The 23,710-nt window shown below is 40.6% G+C and overlaps 1 protein-coding gene across 5 annotated transcripts in view; it reads right to left on the bottom strand.

Annotated features, from left to right (window-relative positions):
- MAPRE2 (microtubule associated protein RP/EB family member 2) overlaps positions 1-23,710 on the bottom strand; it is a 159,939-nt gene that overhangs the window by 20,632 nt on the left and 115,597 nt on the right. For all 5 annotated transcript variants that reach the window (XM_027576016.2, XM_027576015.2, XM_027576017.2 and 2 more), the window contains 2 exons: positions 17,850-17,995; positions 14,790-15,003 (listed from right to left, as the gene is read on the bottom strand). In XM_027576016.2, coding sequence (XP_027431817.1) covers positions 14,790-15,003; positions 17,850-17,995 — 360 coding nt within the window. The remainder of the gene's footprint in view (positions 1-14,789; positions 15,004-17,849; positions 17,996-23,710) is intronic.

Raw genomic sequence — 23,710 nt, 5'->3', positions numbered from 1 at the left:
GTCGCAACTTCCGGGATTCCTGAAAGCGACGTGCCGGTTGCAGGAGTAACCCTTACTTCAGGGCCTCGTGCAGAAAGTGAGATTTGAACAGAGACCTGAGAGAGGGGAAGCCAGGAGCAGAGCATTCCAGGCAAAGGCCCTGCCTCATCTGCTCAGGAGCCAGGTGGGATGCTGCGATGCTCGAGCACAGCAAGCCTGGGGGCGGGGGGTGGGGGGTGGGGCAGATCACTAGGGACTGAGAGGCTGGGCTTATTAGGACGTGGGCTTTCCTTCCGAGGGAAGAGGGAAGCCGCTGCAGGCTCCTGAGCGGAGGGGTGCCATGGTCCCCGGCAGTGTGGAGGGCAGATGCAGAGCGGCCTCATTCTCCTGGGTGGGAGGAGCAAGCGCTCAAGATGAGTTTTCTTTCTGGTACATCATTCACGGTGCTCCAGTGGCGACGACCCTATTGTGTACCCTCTTAAACAGGCACCAAACGCCTGGCCATCGTATACAACTTACACTTTGCCATATTAACAGTAACAAAAAGACACTCTGTGATCAATAGCATCTGCTATGGATTCCAGGGGGAGGGCTGAAGAAAAGGAGGCAGTGACAGGAGCTACGAGTCAGCCCGTGTCCCTCCCAGTTCACTGCTCGAGGGTCATTACACAGTCTGATAACTGACACTGCCCCGAGAGGGCATGCCAGCGAGCTACACCGAAAGTCAGGAGCCTGGGAAGGGTGCGGATGGCCCTGCACCGAGCGCTCCGGGGCCTGGGGGGCTCCCCTTCTCCAGCCAGTGGTCACAGCCTGCCCCTGTGATGGGCAAGAGGGCCCAAGCGCATCCAGCCAGTGCGAGCATTCACAAAACCGAGTTACTTCTGCCCTGGTTACTGTCCCTGCTAGAGATGATGTGCTTATTTTTAGCCATCATGTGATTCTCCAGTATTTTCCAGGCTCTGCTTGAGTCACTATGGTTTCAGAGAATTTTTCATAGTGGGAAAAAATGCACGAAAGAACTCCTCTTCAAATGGCTCAATTATTAAAAAATCTAACCTCCGAATAGTTATTTGAATGTGGTATATTTCTTGTGATAAACTGACTTTTCACACCTCTCATATCTTGGTAACAATGAAGTGTGCTTTGAAACACATGAGGTGCTAACCAATCACTTAGTTCAAATTGTCCCCAGATCAGTTTTCTCTCTAGAAATGGCGAGAATCCCTCACTCCCATGAAAACAATCACATCAGAATCCCAACAATTTAGGGGAACCCCCCCCAGCCTCTTTACTGCAGCAATAAGAAAAGCTGGTGGCTGAAGCAGCCCAACAAACGTAGCCAGACCACTAAGAATGAAAACACAAAGGCATCACCGTGACCTCACGGTGTCCCTGCGCTCCTGGCATACAGTAGTCCTTTAAGCAAAAGGCTTACAAATTAAGATGGCTATCTGGGGGGAGCACCAGGACTTCATAATGTACAGACACAGTCCTACTGACTCCACTGTCAAGACCAGTGCTTTAGGTGGTTTTTCTGATGGTGGCCAGTCAGCTGTGCTCTTAACACTATCTTACCCAGACTCCCTTGCAGAGAGAGAGACATGGTCTGAGGCCACAGAGCAGCTGGAGCTCAGGGAGGTGAGAACCAGGGCTGAGCCCCACAGGAGTCCTCTCCTCTTCTATAACTGGCTCCTGTTCCGGGCTCTCTGCTTCCACCAAGCAACCATTAAGCCAGAAACGTGGGCATCACTTATCCTTGGCTTCCCTTCTCCTTTACTTCTCATATCCAATTGTCAAGTTTTATTGACTCCATCTCCTTAAAAAGTCTCCATAAGCCACATGGCCCATGACCTTTGTTTAGGCCAACCTCCTCCCCTAAATGATCTGTTGTAACAGCTTCTTAGCTGTTCTTCTGGACTGTAACACTACACCCTCCATGAATTCTCTGTACTAAAGAGCAAACTTGTACTTAAAACTTTTTAAACGACTCCCAACGGCCCCCTTTAAAGTGTAAACCTCTGTGACCAACAGAACCTAAGGTGACCCTCTCCCCTCAGTGAGCTTCACCTCATGGTATTCCCACCTTCGTACAGTCCCTTCCCCTAGACTATGGGTGGGACCTGTGTCTTGCTTCTGAGAGAATACGGCAAGGGTGATGGGAGGTCACTCTCATGACGACAGTACTCTACAGAACTCTGTTTGGCTAGTGTACATGCTAGAGAGAATCCCCCTACTGGCCTTGAAGAAGCAAGCTTCCATGCAGTAAGCACACATGTTGGAAAAGCCCATGTGGCGAGGGACTGCAAGTGGCCTTTGGGAATTGAGAGCTGCTGCTGGCAAGAAACCGAAGCCTCAGTTCTGCAGCCTCAAAGAAACGGTCACAGCCCAAGGGAGCTCTCCCCAGTTAAGCCTCTGATTAGACCAGAGCCCCGGCAAATACCTAGACTGCTGCCTGTGGAACCTTCAAGCAGAGAACACAGCTAAGCTGGGCCTGGACTTCAGAAGGCGGAAGACAATACGTGTGTGTTGTTTTAAGCTGCTAAGTTTGTAGTGGCTGTTTTGCAGCAACACGACATGGAGACCACCTCTCAACTCATACGAGGGCGCCCCGCTCACCTCTGCAGCCTTACAATCTCAACATTCACGCGGCACAATGTGCATTTCACTCAACATGGCATATTCTCTGTTGACATCAACATTCTACTCTTTCTGAAAGCTTACAGTGCTCCTGTCCATACTCTTGACCTGGCTAACTTCTACTCATTCAGCAAGTCTTAGTCGAATCTCACTCTTCCCCAGGAAGCCTTTCTAGAACATGCAAGACCAGCTCAGGTGGTCTTCCCACACACCCTGATAGCATACACCTCACTTTACTGCTACTGTCTATTTATTGCCATGTTTTGTCACAAGGCTGTAACTTCCTTGAATCACGGTGTATCTCCAGAACCTCTTACAGTGCCTTAAATACATGTTGAGAGACTGAATGAATGAGAATTCAAGTAAAGCTTTCATAAAAAGAACAACATGTCCAGTAAATAGGAACTGCTCTTTAAGAATTTTTTTTCTGAGCTACTGTGTAGGGCACCATGCTATTTCCTAAGCTATAATACAAGGGGCTCCTCATGCGATGGAGATGACTGGGAACATCAAAAATAGCCATATAGCAGCTTAAGGACTGCATCTTCCTGGATCCAAATGGACATGCAGTGATTCAATTTAAATCAATTCAACAAATTCTAAATGAGAACCTTCTATGTGTCAGGCAAATGGAGAAAAAAATGATTGAACAAGACAGAACTGGCTGATAGTTCACCCAATTCAAAGGGAGTCTAGAAAATTCTTCAAAGTCAAAACTATTTTCTATTCCTGCCCAACACACCAAGTGACAAAGGAAAGAAAAATAGGTGCATGGGTGACCGGTGATATTCTGTTTATGGAAACTGAGAATAAATGCTAAGTCACTGCCTTTTGAGGCCACACAAGTTTTATTGTGAGGTTAAGAAGCCAAACACCGAGTTATTATTCCTTTGGAGAGAAAAGGGATGATCAGAGTAACCTGTGGAATTTAGTGCAAAACCAATTAATATTTCAACATACCCAGGAAGCAGTAAAAATGACCTGATGCTGGTTATGAAAGGACTCAGTGCTATTTATGGAAGGACTAGGAGGGTTTGCTTCCCAGCTGCAGGTGGGACAACAAAGGAGGCCATGGGTTCTCTGCAGAGTCCCGTGGGAGGGAGCAGAGCATGGCCTACCAAAACAGATGCCAGTTTTGTCTGAGGGGCATATTATATTCTTCCCTCTGAAATTACCCAGACCATCTACTCAGAGAAGGATTTGAATCAAAGGATTAAGAAATCTGAGATTAGTAATCCCACTCATCTGGGGCTCAGTATGCCAGGCTTCATACATATTTCTGCTCTGAAGTCAATGTTTCCTGCATTGATGGGTTTATAGAAGGTAGGGTAATGCTCACCAAGAACCTGTTGCAAGGATGCATGAGACTGTTTTTAAACTTGAAAAATTACTGCTATTTTAAAAAACGAATGCCATTCAAACTGAACAGCATGTGCTCTGGTTCAAGCCTACTGGGTACTGCAGAGTCTTTTAGGTCCTCCAGAGGCTATGCAATTTGAATGTGGTTTGTGAAAATTTACCGTGGTTCAGAATAGTGTGAGGAGGAGATAAGAACATAAAACAAGACCACATCCATGATATTTCAGAGGCATTATAATGGTTTAAGAGTGCAGGCTCTGGAATCACAGGGTCAAACTTTAAACTTCGGGTACTCCTTTTCTAGAGTGTGACCCTGGCAAGTTACTGAACCTCTCTGTGCTGCAGCTTCCCCACCTCAAAAACAGGGGTGACGGTTGTAGGTTTTGATCTCTAAGCTTTCAAAAATTCTAGTTTTATGGAAAATTAGGTCCTATTTTGATTTCAAAAAGCCAAACTAGGGCGCCTGGGTGGCTCAGATGGTTAAGCATCTGCCTTCGGCTCAGGTCATGATCCCAGGGTCCTGGGATCAAGTCCCACATCGGGCTCCCTGCTCCTTGGGAGCCTGCTTCTCCCTCTGCTTCTCTGTCTCTCTCTCCCTCTCTCTGTCTCTCATGAATAAATAAATAAAATCTTAAAAAAAAAAAGCCAAACTAAAAGTTGTACACTGAATTAGTAAATCACCTGTCAAAGAGGCTGTCTCAGTAAGCAAACACATTGAGATGCAATAAAAAATGCATGACTGTTCCTAGGAAGAAGGTTCTTGGCCTCGTCCTCAGATACCACCAGAAGATTCCTATCGGAAGCTCCTGAATTCTTCATGTCTCTGTTCCTGTCTGTGCTCTCAATATTTCAAACTCACAGAAAGTCAGTATCCTGGCAAGGCAGAGCCCTGCGCATATTGTATGCTGTGGTTCTATCCGTACAGGTTGAGAAATGCAGTTTCAATTGTTCTTCGAGGAGAAAACTATCCTGATGCCCAGTGGTGCATCTTATACATCTTACATAAGATAGATGTGTAGCTGGAGGAACAAAACCACCAATACCTTCTTACCATGAATAGCCCTCACGTGGAATGCAGCTTAGCAATGGGATGGTTTCCTACTAGCAGGAGACCAAGGGGGTGCAACACTGACACCGGGCACTTTCTTTCTTTCTTTTTTTTTTTTTTAAGATTTTATTTATTTATTTGAGAAAGAGAGATAGAGAGCATGAGAGGGAAGAGGGTCAGAGGGAGAAGCAGACTCCCTGCTGAGCAGGGAGCCCGTTGTGGGACTCGATCCCGGGACTCCAGGATCATGACCTGAGCCGAAGGCAGTCGCTTAACCAACTGAGCCACCCAGGCACCTGACACCGGGCACTTTCACATGGAGAGAAAGAGACAGTGTTCATGTAATAAGACATGCTAGCATCTACTGGAAAACAATTCTCACCATTTACGAGATTAGTAAAAAGGCACCTCTTCCTTGTTTTGAGTTGATATTACATGAGCTCTTAAAACGAACATTTGATCCTTGAAGAAGTGAGCAGGTACGTGGGTGGTACAGTATATGGTTAGATGATGGGGGACTGAGAGGGCAGTTAATAGCAGGAGCACGAACAAACAGACACGACTCATCTTGATGGGGAGACCATGAAGGGACAAGAAGGCTGCCTGGGCCTCCCCTACGGCTCTGAGATGTCAAATGCCATCATGGACTGGTCTGGTCTAAAGAGCAGACATGGGAAAATGCATTTCTTGGAATAAATAGTGGCTTCGGGGTGAGAGCAACATTTGTGTTTAAAGGGCAGACTTTTCTCAAAAGGTAAGTAAAGACATAGGTTTTGTCAGTAATGAGGAAAAGGAAGTCCTGCATGAAGGCACAGGCCTTCTGGACCCTCTCAGTGAAATTTAACTTCTTGACTTGGACTCTAATTAAGTCCCTGTTAAACCAAAAACATCAACACTCTTTGGAGCAAAACACCAAAGGCTGCAATGTCCCCAACAAAACACCACAATGTCTATGATACAATCCAAAATTACTCAACCTGTGAAGAGCCAGGAAAATGTGACAGGTTCTCAAAATCAACAGATGCCAATCATGAGGTGGTCAGAATGGTGGAATTAGCAGACACGAACTTCAAAGCAGCTATCTCATAACCACGCTCAGTGAAATACGGTCATAGTGAAAGAAAGGTAGGCAATATCAATAGAGAAAGAAAGAAAGTGAATTACCACCGAAAACATGCAATAGTTGAAATTTTAAAAATGCTCAACTGAAGAGAGATGACAGAGGAAAAAGAGTTTAAGGCTGAAGATGTATTAATAGAAACCATCTAATCGAAAGAAGACAAAGAATGCTGGCAAGAAAGTGAACAGCACCTCAGGAAGCTGTGGGGGTAATTTCAAAAGCTCTAAAATATGGATAAACGGTGTCCCAGAAAGAGAGGACAGAGAGAATGGAGTTGAAAAATATTTGAAATAATGGCTGAAAACCTCCCAAATATGGTAAAACACATAAACTTAGAGATTTAAGTAGCTTAATGAACTCCAAAACAAGATAAATTCAAAGAGAATCATGGTTAGGCACATCCCAGTCACACTACTGAAATCCAGAAATAAAGAGACTCTGAATGCACCCAGAGAAAAACAACGTATTGCACACAGGGGAAGAATGATTAGAATGAGCAAGCACTTCTTATCTCTGGAGGCCACAGACACTGAAACCACATCTCTAAAGTGCATAAAGAAAGGATGATCAGCTGGAATTCTTTATCTACGGAAATTTTCAATAATGAAAGTGAAATAAAGACATTTACGGTGAAAGGAAACTAAAAGAATTTGTTGCCACTGGACCTTGTCTACAAGGAACGCTAAAGCAAGTTCTTCAGTCTGAAGAGAAATGAAATCAGTAGGGAACGTAGATCTTTAGGAATGACTGAAGAAGAGTGGAAATGGTATAAAGTTGGGGGGAAAAGCCCTCTATTTTTAAATTTTTTTATTGCTTAAAACAGTACTGCCTCATAGAAATGTAATGTTAATCATGTAATTAAAAAAATTAAGGACATTAATTTTTATGTGCAAAATACATACAATATATACAGATTATGGTTCCTATATGTAATCAATAAAATTATTAGAGGCTTTATATTCATTTTCTTCACACTAAGTTTTCCAAATCCAGCATGCATTTTATACATACAGCACATTTCAATGTAGAATAAGCACATCTGCTCAAAAGCCACTTACTGAACAATGCCGGCTTAAAGCCTAAGTTGTAGCACTGCCTTACGGGATTTATGATATATGTGGATGTAATACAGATGACAACTGTAACAAAGGACAGTGGGAGGAAGGGCTGCCAGGGTTCCACATTTTACATGAAGAGATAAAATATGCGTTTTAAGTACACTGTGAAAAGATAAATATATATATTGTAATTCTTAGAGCAACCACTAAAAAATTAATGCAAAGAGATATAGTTAGGAAGGCAATAAATTAAGATTGAACATACAGTATTTTTAAATTCCAGAATATGGATATAGCACCTAAAGCACAAGCAACAACAACAAATAAACAAGTGGGACTACATCAAACTAAAACGCTTCTGCTTTAGCAAAAGAAACCATCAACAAAGTGGAAAGACAACCCACAGAATGGGAAAAGTATTTGTAAACCATGTATCTGGCAAGAGATTAATATCCAAAATACATAAAGAACTCATACGACTCAGCAGCAAAAAAAAGCAAATAACTCATCTCGATTAAAAAAAATGGACAGAGGACCTGACCAGACATTTCTTCAAAGATATATGAAAGACCAACAGGTATATGAGACGATGCTGAACATCAGCATTCATTAGGGAGATGGAAGTTAAAACCGCAATGAGCTATCGCTTTATGCTGCTCAGAGCGGCTATCACCAAAAAGATAAGAAAGAACAAATGCTGCGGAGGATGTGGAGAAAGGGGCACCCTTGGAAGGGTGGCAGGGATGGAAATTGGTGCAGCTACTACAGAAGACCGTAAGGAGGATCCTCAAAAAATTAAAAACAGAACTACCATATGATCCATCAATTCTACTTCTGGTTATTTATCCAAAGGAAATGAAGACAGTAACTCAGAAAGATATCTGCACCCTCATGTTCATAGCAGCATTATTTACAGTAGCTGAGACATGGAAACAATCTAAATGTCCATCGATGGATAAATTGTTGGACAGACACACAGCGGAATATTTTTCAGCCATAAAAAAACAACAACGAAATCCTACCATTTGCAACAGCATGAGCGGATCTTGAAGGCATTATGCTAAGTGAAATAAATCAGACAGAGAGACAAAGATTGTATGATCTCACATGTGGACTCTCTAAAACAACCAACCAACCAAACTCAGAAAAAGAGCTTGCACTTGTGGTTACCAGAAGCAGAGAGCAGGGGGAGGTGAATTGCAAGAAGGTGGCCCAAAGGTACAAACTTCCAGTTATAAGGTAAGTAAGTACTAGGGATGTGATGTACACCATGACTATAGCTAACGCTGATGTGTATCTATAGAAAAGTTGTCAAGAGAGTAGATTGTAAGAGTTCTCAGCACAAGGAGAGACTTTTATTTTCTTATTGTATCTATATGAGAAGATGGATGTTGGCTGAACCTACTGTGGTAATCATTTCACAATAAATGTAAATCAAACCACCATGCTGTATTCCTTAAAATCATACAGTGATATATGTCAATTATTTCACAATAAAACTGGAAAAAAAATAATAATCATAAGAAAATCCAGAAGACAACAGGAAAAGAGAAACAGGAGCGGCTGGGTGGCTCAGTCGGCTAAGCATCCAATTCTTGATCTCAGCTCAGGTCTTAATCTTGGGGTCGTGGGTTCAAGGCCTGTGTTGGGCTCCATGCTGGGTGTGGAGCCTACTTTAAAAAGGGGGGGGAAGAGAAACAGAAAAAACAGAGGGGGGCACCTGGGTGGCTCAGTTGATTAAGTGACTGCCTTAAGCTCAGGTCATGATCCTGGAGTCCTGGGATCGAGTCCCGTATCGGCCTCCCAGCTCAGCGGGGAGTCTGCTCCCTCTGACCCTCTCTCCTCTCATGCTCTCTCTCAAATAAATAAATAAATAAATAAAAATCTTTAAAAAAAAAAGAAGAAAAAACAGAGGGGACAAGCAGAAAACAAATGATAATATGGCAGACCTAAATCCAGCCAAATCAATAATTACATTAAATTGTAATGGACTGGATATTGCAACGTCCAGAGATTATGAGAATGAATAAAAATGCAAGACCCAATTATATGCTAAACAAGAGGCACACTTCAAATATAAAGTCAAGGACACGTAGAAATTTAACTTACCATGCAAACAGTAAGCATAAGAAAGGTAGAGTGGCTGTTTAGTATCAGATAAAATAGACTTCAAGACTAAGAGTTTTAACAAAGATCAAGAGGGACACCTCATAAAATATAACGGTCAATTCACTGGAATGAGTTAATCATAAATATGTATGCACCTAATAACAGAGCCCTACATACAGGAGACAAAAATTGAGAGAACTGAAGGGAGAAAAGACAATTCCACAATCAATGTAACACCTTCTTCACAGCAATTGTTAGAATTAGACAAAAACAAAAATCAGAAAAACACAGAGGATCTGAGTAACATTATCTACTACCTTGATCTAACTGATAATTCTAAAACACTCTACAACCAACAACTGCAGAATACATATTCTTTTCAAGTGCATGTGGTACTAAGAGATACCATATTTTGGGCCATAAAATCAAGATCAGAACAAGGACAAAATCACTATACAGTGCTACATTTCACTGCCTCTGCTAAAAACACAAAACAGAACAACTTGGGAAAGTAAAAGTAACTCTTCTTTCCCCAAAGAAGGTGACAGGCAATGTTTACTTAGATCACAGGTAGTCAACAAATAAACCTATGAACAGCCTTAGAGAACCCAAATTAAAGACAACTGAAAGTATTTACATATTCATAGTTTTGGAAAAATACCGTTAGGATTTATTTATGTCTACACTGAGGGATTTAAGTATGATTGTTCAAATCCTTTATTCTATTATAGTTCTTAGGCTGCTTCCTTTCTGAAACCATCTAATATTTCTATTGATCTCATTTTAAGGCTGGAACACTCAAGTCCCTGAGGAAAAGAGAAAGCACAGACTCAATTTCCACAGCAACTCTAAATGCATCACACTGTATTTGTATATGAGAATTTGATTTAAATATATTAATATATGTGAATTTGCAATGTGTCTAAGCTGTGGTTGCTATAGGAACTGCAACTTCAAATTTCCTTTTAAGTTTAGTAAGTGCTCACACTTAACAACTGAATTCGGCACCCCCCCAGCTATCTTGAGTTGCAGATAAGGCTCACTGCAATAAACTTATAAACATCATGACTCACAATGATATATGCACTTAACAGAGCTCTATCATGAAAATGTGTATTTTAACACAGGCTCCTCGTTGGTAGATCAAAAGCAATTCAAGATGCGATTCTTCAAAATGTAGATAGAACAACTTGTCAGGCAGTCATTCACCCTCATGTGGTAGCCTCTGCTTTTGCCAAAGCTTATTGCAGTGCAGGTAAGTCACCCAACTACACACAGATACCAATGGGCTCTACGGCTTCTCTGAAGCTGCAGAAGGGTATTTTGTGTCTCTACTGAAATGGCAGAAAAACCTAGCATGTTCTCACAACAGCAGAATGCACCGTGTGGAGTGCATCTATTTCATACAAAAGCAAACAACCCATGCAGCATGGCTATAGAAGTAGTCTGTATGATGAAAAAACTTTTCTTTTTGTCAATTTAGACCGTACTTAATTATCAACATGTGGAGGATCCATTCCATGATCATGTTTCCACTCTAATATGGGCCCTTTACCACAAGATGCTTTGGAGCTTCTCCTTACTGCTCTTAATGTATTATAGTCAAGACATGCAAGTTGCTTTTAATATGAGCCTAAGGAAATATTTGGGGAGAAAGATCCACTGCAAAATCCATCAAGTATCCCAAAGTGAAACGAAAAAATAAAGATGATCTCCTGCTTTCGATTATACCAGCCAATGTTTACTTCCACTAATGCAGATGGTTGAGAAATGACAAGGCTTAGAGGCGGGAAAGAAATTACTGAATGTTACTGACACGGCATCACTGTCCGTTAACTGTGATCTAGATCTGAGGATTCCCAGAGAGCTGACCCTCACACCTCAGCATCAAGCATGTTGCCTTCCATCTTGGGTGGACAAAATCGGACTTGTATATAAAGAAGATGGCCCTGAATGGGGTTTCACTTTAGAGACTGTAAGTCGTTCATGGGGGAGATGATTATAAACAGAATCTTAAGAATTAGAAGGGAACTCTGAGTGTTATCAGTTAATACACATGCTGGTGTCCCACCGATCCTGAAGGATACGGAGAGGCATGGAGCTATCTGATTCTATGATAAAGCATTCAGGCTGCTGGGCTGTTTAGCAAGCTTTCTGAAGTTTTCTGGCTCTTCCCTGACTGATGCTTATACTTTCTATTGCTTTCAGTGTACTCCTTGCCCTAATAAGTTATGTGCTGAGACACCACATCCCCATGTTTGTTATACATTTTATATTACAGATTTTACAACACCTATTCTGACTCTTGGAAGACATTTTGGTTTACATTTTCTTGGCTGTATTCCCAAGAGCCGGATACATGACCTCAAGAAAAATGAGGTCTTACTGTATTTATAGGAGCCTTTCAAACCTATTATAACTTTTAAAACAGTGTTCTATACGTGATGTATATCCTGCTACAATTTTTTCCACAGTATAGTTTTTCCATCCCACAATGTCCAAGAGACAGAACCTATTTCATTAAAAAGGGTATGACTGGCCTGACTTTTGAAAATAATCCTTTCTCCCTGATTAAGACCAATGTGGTGCACATGGTCAAGGTATTAGGAACACGAGCCTTAAGAACTACTACCTTCTGGAACATGAAAAACCCTATTTGTCACTTGTTGACTTCAATGTGTTTCCTGAGCTGTGTCACCTGAGAGGTTAAGCTCTGGAGGCAGTATTTCTGTTCCAGGTTCATGGACATTCTCTCAAAATAGCACGTGTTTCTCGGTGACGTCCGTGACAGACCAATGGGGGAACTGCTAGAAAGCAAGGCCAAGGCAGTGCCCCGAGCGGTGGTCTTGGGGGAGCGGGAGCGGTGGTGCCGGTCCAAGGACACGCTGTGATTGTGGAAGGAAAACAAACTTCTGAGGCCTGGGCGATTTCACTACTAAAACAAACTTGGGGGGGGGGAAAAAGTGGCAGCTGAGTTTTAAGATGAATCTGTACATCATTAAGAGCTCTAGAAAAAGACCCTAAGAAAAAAGAAGAAGATAGCAGGAGGGGAAGAATGAAGGGGAGTAAGTCGGAGGGGGAGACGAACCATGAGAGACGATGGACTCTGAGAAACAAACTGAAGGTTCTAGAGGGGAGGGGGGTGGGGGGATGGGTTAGCCTGGTGATGGGTATTAAAGAGGGCACATTCTGCGTGGAGCACTGGGTGTTATGCACAAACAATGAATCATGGAACACTACATCAAGAACTAATGATGTAATGTATGGTGATTAACATAACAATAAAAAAATTAAAAAAAAAAGAAAAGAAAAAGACCCTAAGATGAGAAATGCCAGGTGCCCTGAGTCTCCCCTCCTCCGTCTGCTCACCAAGGCCCGCACGCTGGACAAAACACACCACTCCCCTTCTGGACCCCCATCTACTGCACTGACCGACGTTTCTGACCAAACTTGAAGGGCAATTTGAACTGCTGTAGATTTCTGTTCCCCAAAACTCCTTGTGGCTTTCTACCCAACCTCTCTCTAGCATTTGTTAAAATAAGAATAAAAATAAAAATAAAAATAAAATTCCCCTTCCTCTCGAAGTTTGTATCAACACCCTTGACCTCATTTTCTCCCTCCAGCTTAAGGGCCCTGCTCCACAAATTTCCCCTCCTTTTTCCAACCATCAACTATTTCTTCTCCACGGACCTTTCTCTCATCTGACAAACTTGCCCACTGTGCCTTGTCCTAAAAGCAGGTGAAAACAGATCAAGGACAACACCATGCTCCTTCCAATCTCACTTCTTGAGGCTGTCAGCTTTCCCCCCCAACTCAACGTTTTTCCTCAACTTTTTCCCTAATGAGTTTGGTGAAGGTGGAATGTGCTCTTACTGCACGACTTTACCACTTGTGAGGTCATGCCCTCGTCCAGTCTCTGGAATCTAGGTTTATGCACTCAGCATCTTAACAGACCAGTTCTCTCAAGGATTATTCCTCACCTCCTGGGAACCCGGTATCTTTGGCCTCTTTTTGGGCTTCATTCTATTTGATCTCTCCACAATTAATATTCGGCACTGCTGGTGATACCTCTTTCTAGAGATTTCCTACTGTTCATTCTCTGATGCTGAGTTTTTGGAGTTTTTCCCCCCGATGTTCATGTCTTTTTTCTCAGCTTCCTCTTTTCCCTCTTGCTCCTTAAATGTTCGTATTTCCAGAGACCTGTGCTTAGCTTAGTTTATTTTATTCAAACTCATTCAATCCATGGCTTCAAAGCTGGATTTTTATGCTATCTTCATCTCCTTCCTCCCATTCCGCCACCCACTCTGGGTCCCATCATTCCACTGAATGACCCTAAGTTGAGAAATCCAATGGGCTCTTCCAGTCCTCGTTTTACTTGACTCCTCCACAGACTGAGAAATGTCTCAGTTGGCCATTCTGTTCCCTACCTTCTGCTTCCCTGACATGTCGTTCCCTCATTTCCTTCCATCTTTCTGGCATCTTCCCTGCTCTTGTGCAAACCCTTCCTTTTCTGCCCAAACACTCAATGTTAGAGTTCTTCAAGCCAGTCTCTCCCCTTCCCACTGAGGGCTCACTTCCAGCCTCAATGACATGGATATCTGGAAGCCCCACAGATGGACCCCTCTAGCCTCTACAACATGCCTGTGTTGTTCAGTATTAGTATTCTTCTAGCCACCTCTTATCCATTCTCATTGGAGGTGGGGCATAAATAAGGAATTTGTATTATTTACCAAATTAATGTGACTGATTTAACAAGCATGAGCACTGGTTTTTACGATGGAACAAGAGTTTCTGAGCATTTCATCATTCAACTGTCCAGATAATGACCACAATTGTACAAGAACACCCTCCTGCTTGATAAAGTCTATTTTTTTATAGAAGGATGTTTATATCTTTGAAAGGTTTGATCCATAACAGTTTAAAAGAATTCGAAGTCCTAGGTATTCATCCCCAATGACTTCACTTTTGGACCAAGATGGATAAAATGAGGTCTTGCTGAATATTATCACATAAAAATTGGCACTGACCATATAGGAGATAGGATGCATATTTCCTAACTTTCTTTTGAAAGATTATAGATTATTCATATTTAAAAGCATAAATTGGCTCATACCCTGATTTGTACCGCCAGCAATTAAGCAGTAAAAATATTTCAGTTGAAATCTAAACAGACTTAGTATTTTTCAGAAAAACATACCAAGAAAATGAAATTGATCCCTGGAGTATGATCTTAACACACAGCTTGAATGATAAAAAGTGAGTAACTCTGCCTTTTTAGTAGTTTAAATCATGATCATTAGGCTTATTTACAGATAAGGCACGCTGGGAAGATAAGATGATCAAATAGACACAATAAAAATCATCCAGAGGCACAGAGAGACTGGCTGTTGGGAAGAATCAACCCAACACAGGAGAGCACAGATCAACCGGAGCCATTGCCCCGACGAAAAGCAACTGTCGGCTTTCACTGTTCTGATACCTGCGGTGGGGGAGTTTGCGTGGTGAGACTTTTTCGGCAGGTTGAAGATCTGTTCGCCAGGGTCGGGGGGAGGAATTGCATCTTGCCCTTGCCGTGCTTCCACAGGGTCATACTCCTTCCCATCGTAGTTAGCATCATAGAATTTCTTAAACCACTGAATGAAATCCAGGTTGTCCTGGAAACGCCCTTTCACCAGCTTCTCCACTGGGATCACCTGCAATATAAAATCACCATGAGTCATGACCCTGTGTGTACTTAACACAACCAAAGGGTTCCCTGTAACTATTTCCTATGCGTCCACGATTACGGACTACTGGTCGCCCCACAGCTTCTTGGCCAGCTATGTTTTAAAAGTCACCTTTTTCCCCCCATCATATTAAAGAAAAGTTAAACTAAAATGCTGTAGGTGGTTCTTCTGAATTATTTCATACTTCTGAACAAATGAAGATGAAACAAGAAATACCCTTAGCTGTCAAGAGGGGCTGATCCTCTTCATAATGGATTTAACTACTCAAGCATCTCCTTGCAAAAATAGGCCTGGGATGTGGTGCTCTTTCAAGATTGATGGATTTTCCCTCTTTCTTTCTAACCTTGCTCCAGTGGTGTTGGACTGAACTCCTGTAAGGATTTAGCTATCAGACAGTGTGAATGAGACTCAGATCGATGCAAACGTACACTTATCTAATGGTTTGTATGAAGCAAAAGAAACTTTCCTGTTTGTTGTTGTTGTTTTGTATTTACACACTAGAGAGAGACAAGCATTAAGAACAACGGCCTGCAGGGTGCCTGGGGGGTGGGGTGGGGGGCTCAGTCAGTTAGGCGGCCGACTCTTGATTTTGACTCCGGTCCTGATCTCAGGGTCATGAGATCAGCTACACAGGAGCACCACTAACGTGCCATGGGAGAGGAGAGGGACAGAAATGGGGGCTGCTTAGGGGAGTCCCTGAAGGCATTCTGCACTATATTCACCTCAACTTCTGAGATAGAGCTCGGCTTTTCATGGAGTAACTCTTTCTATGGCAACCTAGACAGCCAATAGATGTTCCCTTTAGAGGAACTTTCAGAATCATGACAGGAAGAAATGTGGGGTGACTGATTACCTTTATTTCAGTGGGCAGTTTTTAGAGGAAAATGGAAAAAAAAAAAGGACTTAGTTATGCAAGTTGTGCCATTACCAGGTTCTGGCTTCCTCATTTTTGAGTGGGAATGCTAGCTGAATGTAAGCCATGAGAGCTACAAAGCTGGGGAGTGATCTGATCACTGGTACACAATTCAGACACAAATTCAAAGCACTCAGCTTCACTGTGTAATAACATGAACGGAAGCCATATAAATTAAATTTTCAGCAAGGCTTTGCCACCTCAGGAGCTGGATACCACTAATATCCTAAAATGGATCATCAAGACCACTTAAAAACAGAGAAAGACCTTAAGTATCAACAACCACTTGAACGAAAAAACAACTGAAGCATTTTAGGCCAGCCATTAAACAAAATCATTAGCAGTGGATTTTTCAAAAATGTTTTTGATGAAGCTAAAACTGAAAAGAACTCAAGTATGGAGCAAAATAAAGAGAAACAAACTTTGGGAGGGGACCACATTTTTTGTGAAGACTCTTCCAGTCAGGGAGACTTGGATGCAGATCTCGCTCTCCTCCCAGACTCAGTGAAGTCTGCCCACACCGAAGAATTCCTTCCACACATGCACTTAATAGTTGACTTTTTATTGTGCCAAATATTTTCATGTTTTCTGATTTATAACTTTTGTTAATGCAGATACTGATTTTTAAGTGCCTTCTTAGGGAATAAGGCCCTTTAATTAACATGGTACTAGATTTTGTTTTCTGCCAAATGTTAACATTTAGAACCAGTTTTAGATGATGGTACTACTTTAACTGTTCCAAGTAGGCACTTACTTCTGTTGACTTAATTTCACACTCCCTATCAAAATGGAAGTTCTGGGGCATAAGTTCAAAATCTGGGGTGGCAAGCAAATCTGCACACAGACACTTCCCACCTGTGTTATGCTCTGCCAAGCATGCACAGGGACCATTGCCTCTCCAAAAACACTTGGGTGAAATCAGAGCATATTAAGCAGAGAGGCCAACAACGGTGATGAAGGCCAATCTTCCTGCACCAGAATTTTATATTCAACATTCTTAACAATGGCTCATCCACTCTCTCTGTATATGCTTCCACAGAAATATAGAGCTCCCTAATTTGTTACATAGCTACTTAAGAGTGTTTTTCTTTTTGATCTAGAAGCATGTATAGAGAAATAAACCTATGAGTGGGTGTTTTCCTTTTTGATCTAGAAGCATGTATAGAGAAAGGATACAAAAATGTATAGAGAAATAATACTGTTAATTAGTAAGGAGAACCTATGTAGCTCTGGTTTCCAATGCATATGGAAGGAGCTAATTGGAAATTAACCACAGCAAAGGACAAAGTTGAAAAGACTCTAAAATGTTGAACTGTTAGAGGTAGGTTTCTTGAAATAAAAATTCTGAGAAAACAAGAAGCAAAGATTTTAATATTTGGTAAGAATGCTTTGATTTAGGAAGATATTACTTTAAAAATATGTACAGTTTAGCAAACTTTTCTCTTTTCCTTTAACCTGTCTCTTGTAACAGTATTTACGTTTTTCATTTCCATGGCCTAGTTACTGCTACTATTGATGCCAAGAAAAGTTCTCGGTTTTTCCCGTTTTTTTCTCTTTTCCCTTATTCAAAATTCCTTTCTTCCCAAAGCTATTCCCTCTAAGAAATATGTCCTAGATAATGACTATGGATTATATATGTATTTGCATAACAGGAAGTGTGCAGAGACTGAGTGGACTTTAGCGATAGTCCTTTAGCTGTTAGTTGAGAGATTCCTTAAATGAAAGCCTCCTACAAATATGGAAGTGAGGGTTGATACTTTATGCTAGGCACAGACCCCAAACTACTTTGACAAATCAAGATATATACCATTGATACGTCTTTGGATTTTTTGCATTTTGGCACAAAAACAATTTTAAGGAAAGGCCCTGCATTTTACGGAGGTGTAAGTCAGTTTCCTACCTTATCAACATTCATTCGCTTAAATGATGCTTGCAGAAGTTTAAAATTGTGAATATACTCATGCTCCAACTTTGCTTGAAATTTTACTTTCTTCAAACTAATGCAGCCTGGAAAGAGCATATCCATGAACTGGCAATAGGCAGCTCCTGGAAAGAGAGGAGAAAAATGCTGAGTTAAGTCTGACTGTAGCCAGGTGTGACTGAGGACTGCGAGGCAGGGAGGAAGCCCTCAGCTGTGTGCTCCTCTCAAAGTGCCTACACCTCCCTCATTCACTCAGGCTGGGTGTCTGAGGGGAAGGGACCAGGCCTCTGGGCAGCTCCGGCCACTCTCCCCATTCCTAGTCACTGCGGTACTGACGCTGTGTTCTCCAGAGCATCCCCACATTCCATGAATAGTGAACAGAAATACATTAACACCAAGGAAATCAGGGTAAGAATAACTCTTAGCTTTGATCAGAAAAAAAGAAACATTTTTTCCTTCCGTCTAGATGCTACCTGCTCCAAATCATCAAAATATACAGACGTAAGAGAAAAACAAAGTTTAAACACAAGAAAACCGCAAAACTTCTCATGAAATGTGTAGCTCAAAAAAATACGTATGAAAATACAAATATGCCCAAGCTGTTTTATATCCACCTTGCAAAATGACTTAGGTGAAACTGGATACCTAAACCATCTAACGCCAAAAACAGTTGTATACCAATTTAATTCCAGGTTAGAGCAATGGGGTCCTATATTAACATGAAGGATGAAGACATGGAGACTCTGAAACTTACAGAAGTTGAGAGTCATGCTGTTTATGACTGAGGAATAAAAATAACAGAATTGTTCAATGAGCCCCCGAGGAAATGGTTCTAGAAAAAAGGATTAGTAAGTCTTTTATATATATGTTTTTTATGAAGAACTCTTACATCATGACAATTTCCACTAGAAAATCCCAGCGAGATCATGTTTACTGATTCATATCTTCTTAATAGTTAAGGCTACAGGCATTTAGAAAAGACATTCAAAGCCAGAATGATTATTTTTCTTTTACAAGGAGGAAAAGCAATTGAGCAGCAAGAATGAGAACAAGATGCCATTTCTGTGTTCTCTTTCCTTCTCCAGATCTCTTGGTCTGTTTCTATAATGTGCCAATGATGGCCTTTCTGGGACATGAAAGGCTCCCCTCATCCTCTGATATCAAGGTTTCTGTGAAAAGCTCTTTATTCCATTTGGGAGATTCACTTTTACATCGGAAGAAGCCAACTCATCTCTTAGGCCATAGATACTGAGCATCCTTTACTGAGATAGGAATCCAAGATCAAACACGGTGCCAGGGATCTAAGGGCTGCCTCAACAGGAAATGGTGAGGCAGCTCATGGTTCGTAGGTAAGAGTATAAAGTAATGAACTATAGACCACAGTAAATATCACCTCCAGAATCTTTGCATCTGTGAGGTTTCCCCTTAGACACCAATACCCTGAGCACAAACCAGTATATTCCTACTCAAGCAGATGGGCTCTCTTAAAAACAAAATAAGACAAAAAACACTGGAGGAGATAAGAGAAACATCATGATCTGGGGGGGGGGGGCATTCTTAAAGACATAATTCAATTATTCAGGTCTTCCTTTTGAAGTGCCCTCACATGCAGCAAATTCCAAGAGCCATTTGAATAGTATTTTTACAAGAGATGGGGCTGTCTAAACAACTGTCTCGTTACCCACTTTTTGAAGAGTTATTCTTACTTCTGTAATGTTTAGCATAAAATGTACGTATAAAGATCCAGATACCTATGTATTCTTACAAACTAACCAACCAATTCACTCACTTCCCAAATTTAGAAAGTAGTAGCAGCTTTTGGAAAGAAAAGCAAACTTGAAATAGGGAGGAAAAAAGGAAAAACCATTTCTACTTCACCTAAAGAGAACCACTGTTAATGTTCTCGTATATACCATTCTCTCTCTCTCTTTTTTAAATCTAACAGATTGATTCCCTTCTGGGTCATTGATGGTCTCTACTGACATTTTTAATGGGTGTCTGATTTTTATATCAGGCTAAGCAACTTTCCCAAACCAAGATTAGATAAATATTCACATATATTTTCTTCAAGTATTTTATGGTCTCGATTCACATTTACATTCTGAATTCATGTAGAATTTATTTTGGTCCATGACATAAAGGATGGCTCTAATTTTAGTTACTCCAAATGTTAGTGGGAATCTGTCATTTTTGGCTCGCCAACATTTGGGCAACTTCCTGTCTGGGTTGATGCTACAGTGCCTTGCCTCCCAGCACAGCACTGATGGTGAGCAGACATCCTTTTCCCCATCCCCAGCAGTAAAGATGCAGGCCTGTGTTCTGGGCTCTGCCTGGATCTCAGTCTTAATAGTGACAGAAATACACAGGGACTATTAGAATTTAGTCATGGTGGCACTGGTGGGATCTAGAGTCCTGTGACAACAACACAGTGGCATCCTAGGCCAGTGGCACAAGGGAGGCTCTGTTCCCAGCTTCTGGCTTGATTTCCTATTGACTGAGCTACCAAATATTCTTCCTGTAAATGTGTCTCTGCTTAAGCTTGCCAGGATTATTTTTTGCTATTTTCATCGGCAAATGCCAACTGTTAAAGTCAGCTAGGTGTTGAACGTCATCATTTCATGAATAATATGTATTTTTCCCACTGAGGAAAAGCATTAGCTTTACTATATATTGCTTTCCTAATACATGCATTTAGGTCTCTTTCTAGACTTAAATTTATTTTGGTCTGTTCCAGTAGTTAAGTTCATACTCTTAATCAAATACTCTAATATATATTAACTGTAGAGTAATTTCCCTTCTTCCTCAAAATTTAATTGTCTTAAATTTTATCATGCATTCTTTCCTTTCTATTTTTATATGTCATTCATGGCATATAGAAAATAGAGTTTCTTTAAAAAAGTAGTAATTTACTAAATAACAGCTCTATTGAGATATAACTCACATATCAAAGTTCAACTTTTTGAAGTACAGTTGACCCTTGAATAGCTGGGTGCTAGGGGTGCTGACCCTCCCACACAGTTGAAAATCTGCATGTAACTTTTAACTTCCAAAAAACTAAACTACTAATAGCCTACAGCTGACTAGAAGCCTTACCGAAAGCCTACCAGTAAAAGTCAACATGTTTTGTATGTTTATATGTATTCTATCCAAATACTGTTTTCTTACAATAAAGCAAGCTAGAGAAAATGTTAAGAAAATCACTAGAGAAACTACATTTATGACACTGTACTGTACTTATCTTTAAAAAATCCATATATAAATGGAAACGTGCAGTTCAAACCCGTGTTGTTCAAGGGTCAATTGTATACAATTCTGTGGCATTGAAGGTATTCACAGAATCATGCATCCATCACTACTATCTAATTCCAGAAGGTTTTCATTATCACCAAAATAAACTTCATACCTCTTAGCAGCCACTCTCTCCCCACCCCCTCCCCCTGATCCTGGTAACCAACTGCTAATCTATTTTCTGTTTTTTATGGATCTGCCTATTCTGGACATTTCATATAAATGAATCATAAATTATGTGTCCTTTGTGTCTGGTTTAACTTAGCAAAAATCTTTTCAAGGTTCATCCATGTTGTGGTGTGTATCAGAACTTTATATTCCTTTCTATGGCTTAATAATATTCTATTGTGTGCATATACCACATTTTGTTGATTTACTCATCAGCTAATGAAAGTTTGGGTTTTCACTTTTGGGCTATTATGAGCAATGCTACTATGAACTCTCGTGTACAAGATTTTGTGTGGACTTAAGCTTTCAGTTCTCTTGGGATATGGTACACCTCTATGTTTAATATTTGAGGAACTGCCAAACTGTTTTCTATTTTACATTCCCACCAGAAATGTATGAGGGTTCCAGTTTCTCCACATCTTCACCAATCATAATTGTCTTTTTGATTCTAGTCATCCTAGTTGGTGTGAATTTTGATTTGATTTCCCTAAAGACTAAGAACGTTAAACATCTTTTTCATATGTTTTTTGGCCATTTATAGATCTTCTTTGGAGAAATGTTTACACAAATGCTTTGCCCATTTTTAAAGTGAGTTATTTTTCCTTTAATTGGTGAAAGTCTTTTCTACATTTTAGGGACAAATCTCTTATCAGGTATCTAATTTGCAAATACTTCCTCCTGTTCTGTGGATTGTCTTTTTACCTTCTTGATAGCATCTTTTGAAGCACACGTGTTTTTTTTTTTTTTTTTTAATTTTATTTATTAGAGAGAGAGAGAGTGTGCAAGTGGGGTAGAAGGACAGGAAGAGAGAGAATCCCAAGCAGACTCTTCACTGAGCACGGAGCCCTACGTGGGACTCAATCCCACAGCCCTGAGATCAAGACCCAAGCTGAAATCAAGAGCTGGATGCCTAACTGACTGAGGCGCCCAGGTGCGTGCAATACACATTTTTACTTTTGATGAAGCACAATTTTTCTTTTTTTGTCATTTGGGCTTTTGTCATTTCTAACAAACCCCTGCCTAATCCAAGATCATAATGATTTACACCTACATTTTCTTCTAAAAGTTGTATAGTTTTAGTTCATACATTTAGGTCAGTAATCCATTTTGAATTATTTCTTATATATATAGGTGTAATGGCGGGTCTAATTTCGTAATTTTGCACGCAACTATCCAGTTGTCCTGGCACCATTTGTTGAAAAGACTATTACTTTCCATTCAATTGTCTTAGCACTCTTGTTGAAAATCAATTAGCTCTCAATGTATGGGTCTATTTTTGGGCTCTCAATTCTACTTATATACCTATCCTTATGCAGTAACAGTCTTGATTACTGTAGCTTTGTAATCAGTTTTGAAATCAAAAGCAGAAGTCCTCCAACTTTGCTTTTCCTTTCCAAACAGGTATTCTGGTTTCCTTACATTTCCATATTAGTTTTAGGGTCAGTTCAACAATTTCTGTAAAAAGGCAGCTAAGATTTTGATAGGGATTGGACTGAATCTAGAGATTTAGAAAATACTGCCATCTTAACAATAGTCTTCCAATCCATGAACATGGGATGTCTTTCTACTTAATTTCTTTCAATTATGTTTTCTAGTTTTCAGTATATAAAGCCTTCCACTTTTAAATTTTTATTTTTTTAAATGCCATTGTAAACGGACTTGTATTCTTAATTCTGTATTTGGATTGTTCATTGTTAATATACAGAAATACAACTGAGTTTTGGGTATTGATCTTGTATACCCTGCAACCTTGCTTAACTCATTTTTCAGTTATAATTGTTTCTTATTGGTGCTTAGGATTTTTTTTCACGTACAAGATCATGACAGATAAACAGGGAAAATTCTACTTCTTTCTAAATTGAATACTTATTCTTCTTGCCCTATTGCCATGGCTTGAACCTTTAGTACAATGCTGAAAAAAGTGCTGACAGTGAACATCCCTGTCTGGTCTTAGTGGGGGAAGTATCCAGCCCTTCACCACTAAGTATAATGTTAGTTCCAAGTTTCTCATAGATAGCATTATCAGATTGAGGAAGTTCCCTTCCTTTAGCATTTTTTAAAATAAAAGGGTGTTGAATTTTGTCAAATGCTTTTTCAGCATCTGTTAAGATTATCACATGGCTTTTGTCCTTTATTCTATTAAATGATGTTTTACATTGGTTTCTTTAATCCCATTTGATCCAACCTTGCATTAATCTCATTTGATCATGGCACATAATCCTCTTTATATGTTGCCAGATTCATTTTGCTAGTACTCTGTTGAGAAACTGTGCTATTCATAAGAGATACTGGTCTGTAATTTTCTTGTATCTTTGGTTTGGGTTGATACTGGCCCTCACAGAATAAGTTGGAAAGTGTTTCTTCCTCTCATGTTTTGAAAGGAT

This window comes from Zalophus californianus, chromosome 14, assembly GCF_009762305.2.
Source record: "Zalophus californianus isolate mZalCal1 chromosome 14, mZalCal1.pri.v2, whole genome shotgun sequence".
In the NCBI taxonomy this organism is placed as follows: Eukaryota; Metazoa; Chordata; class Mammalia; order Carnivora; family Otariidae; genus Zalophus; species Zalophus californianus.
The sequence above is the reverse complement of the archived record's forward strand: the minus strand, read 5'-3'. Positions and strand labels throughout refer to the sequence as shown.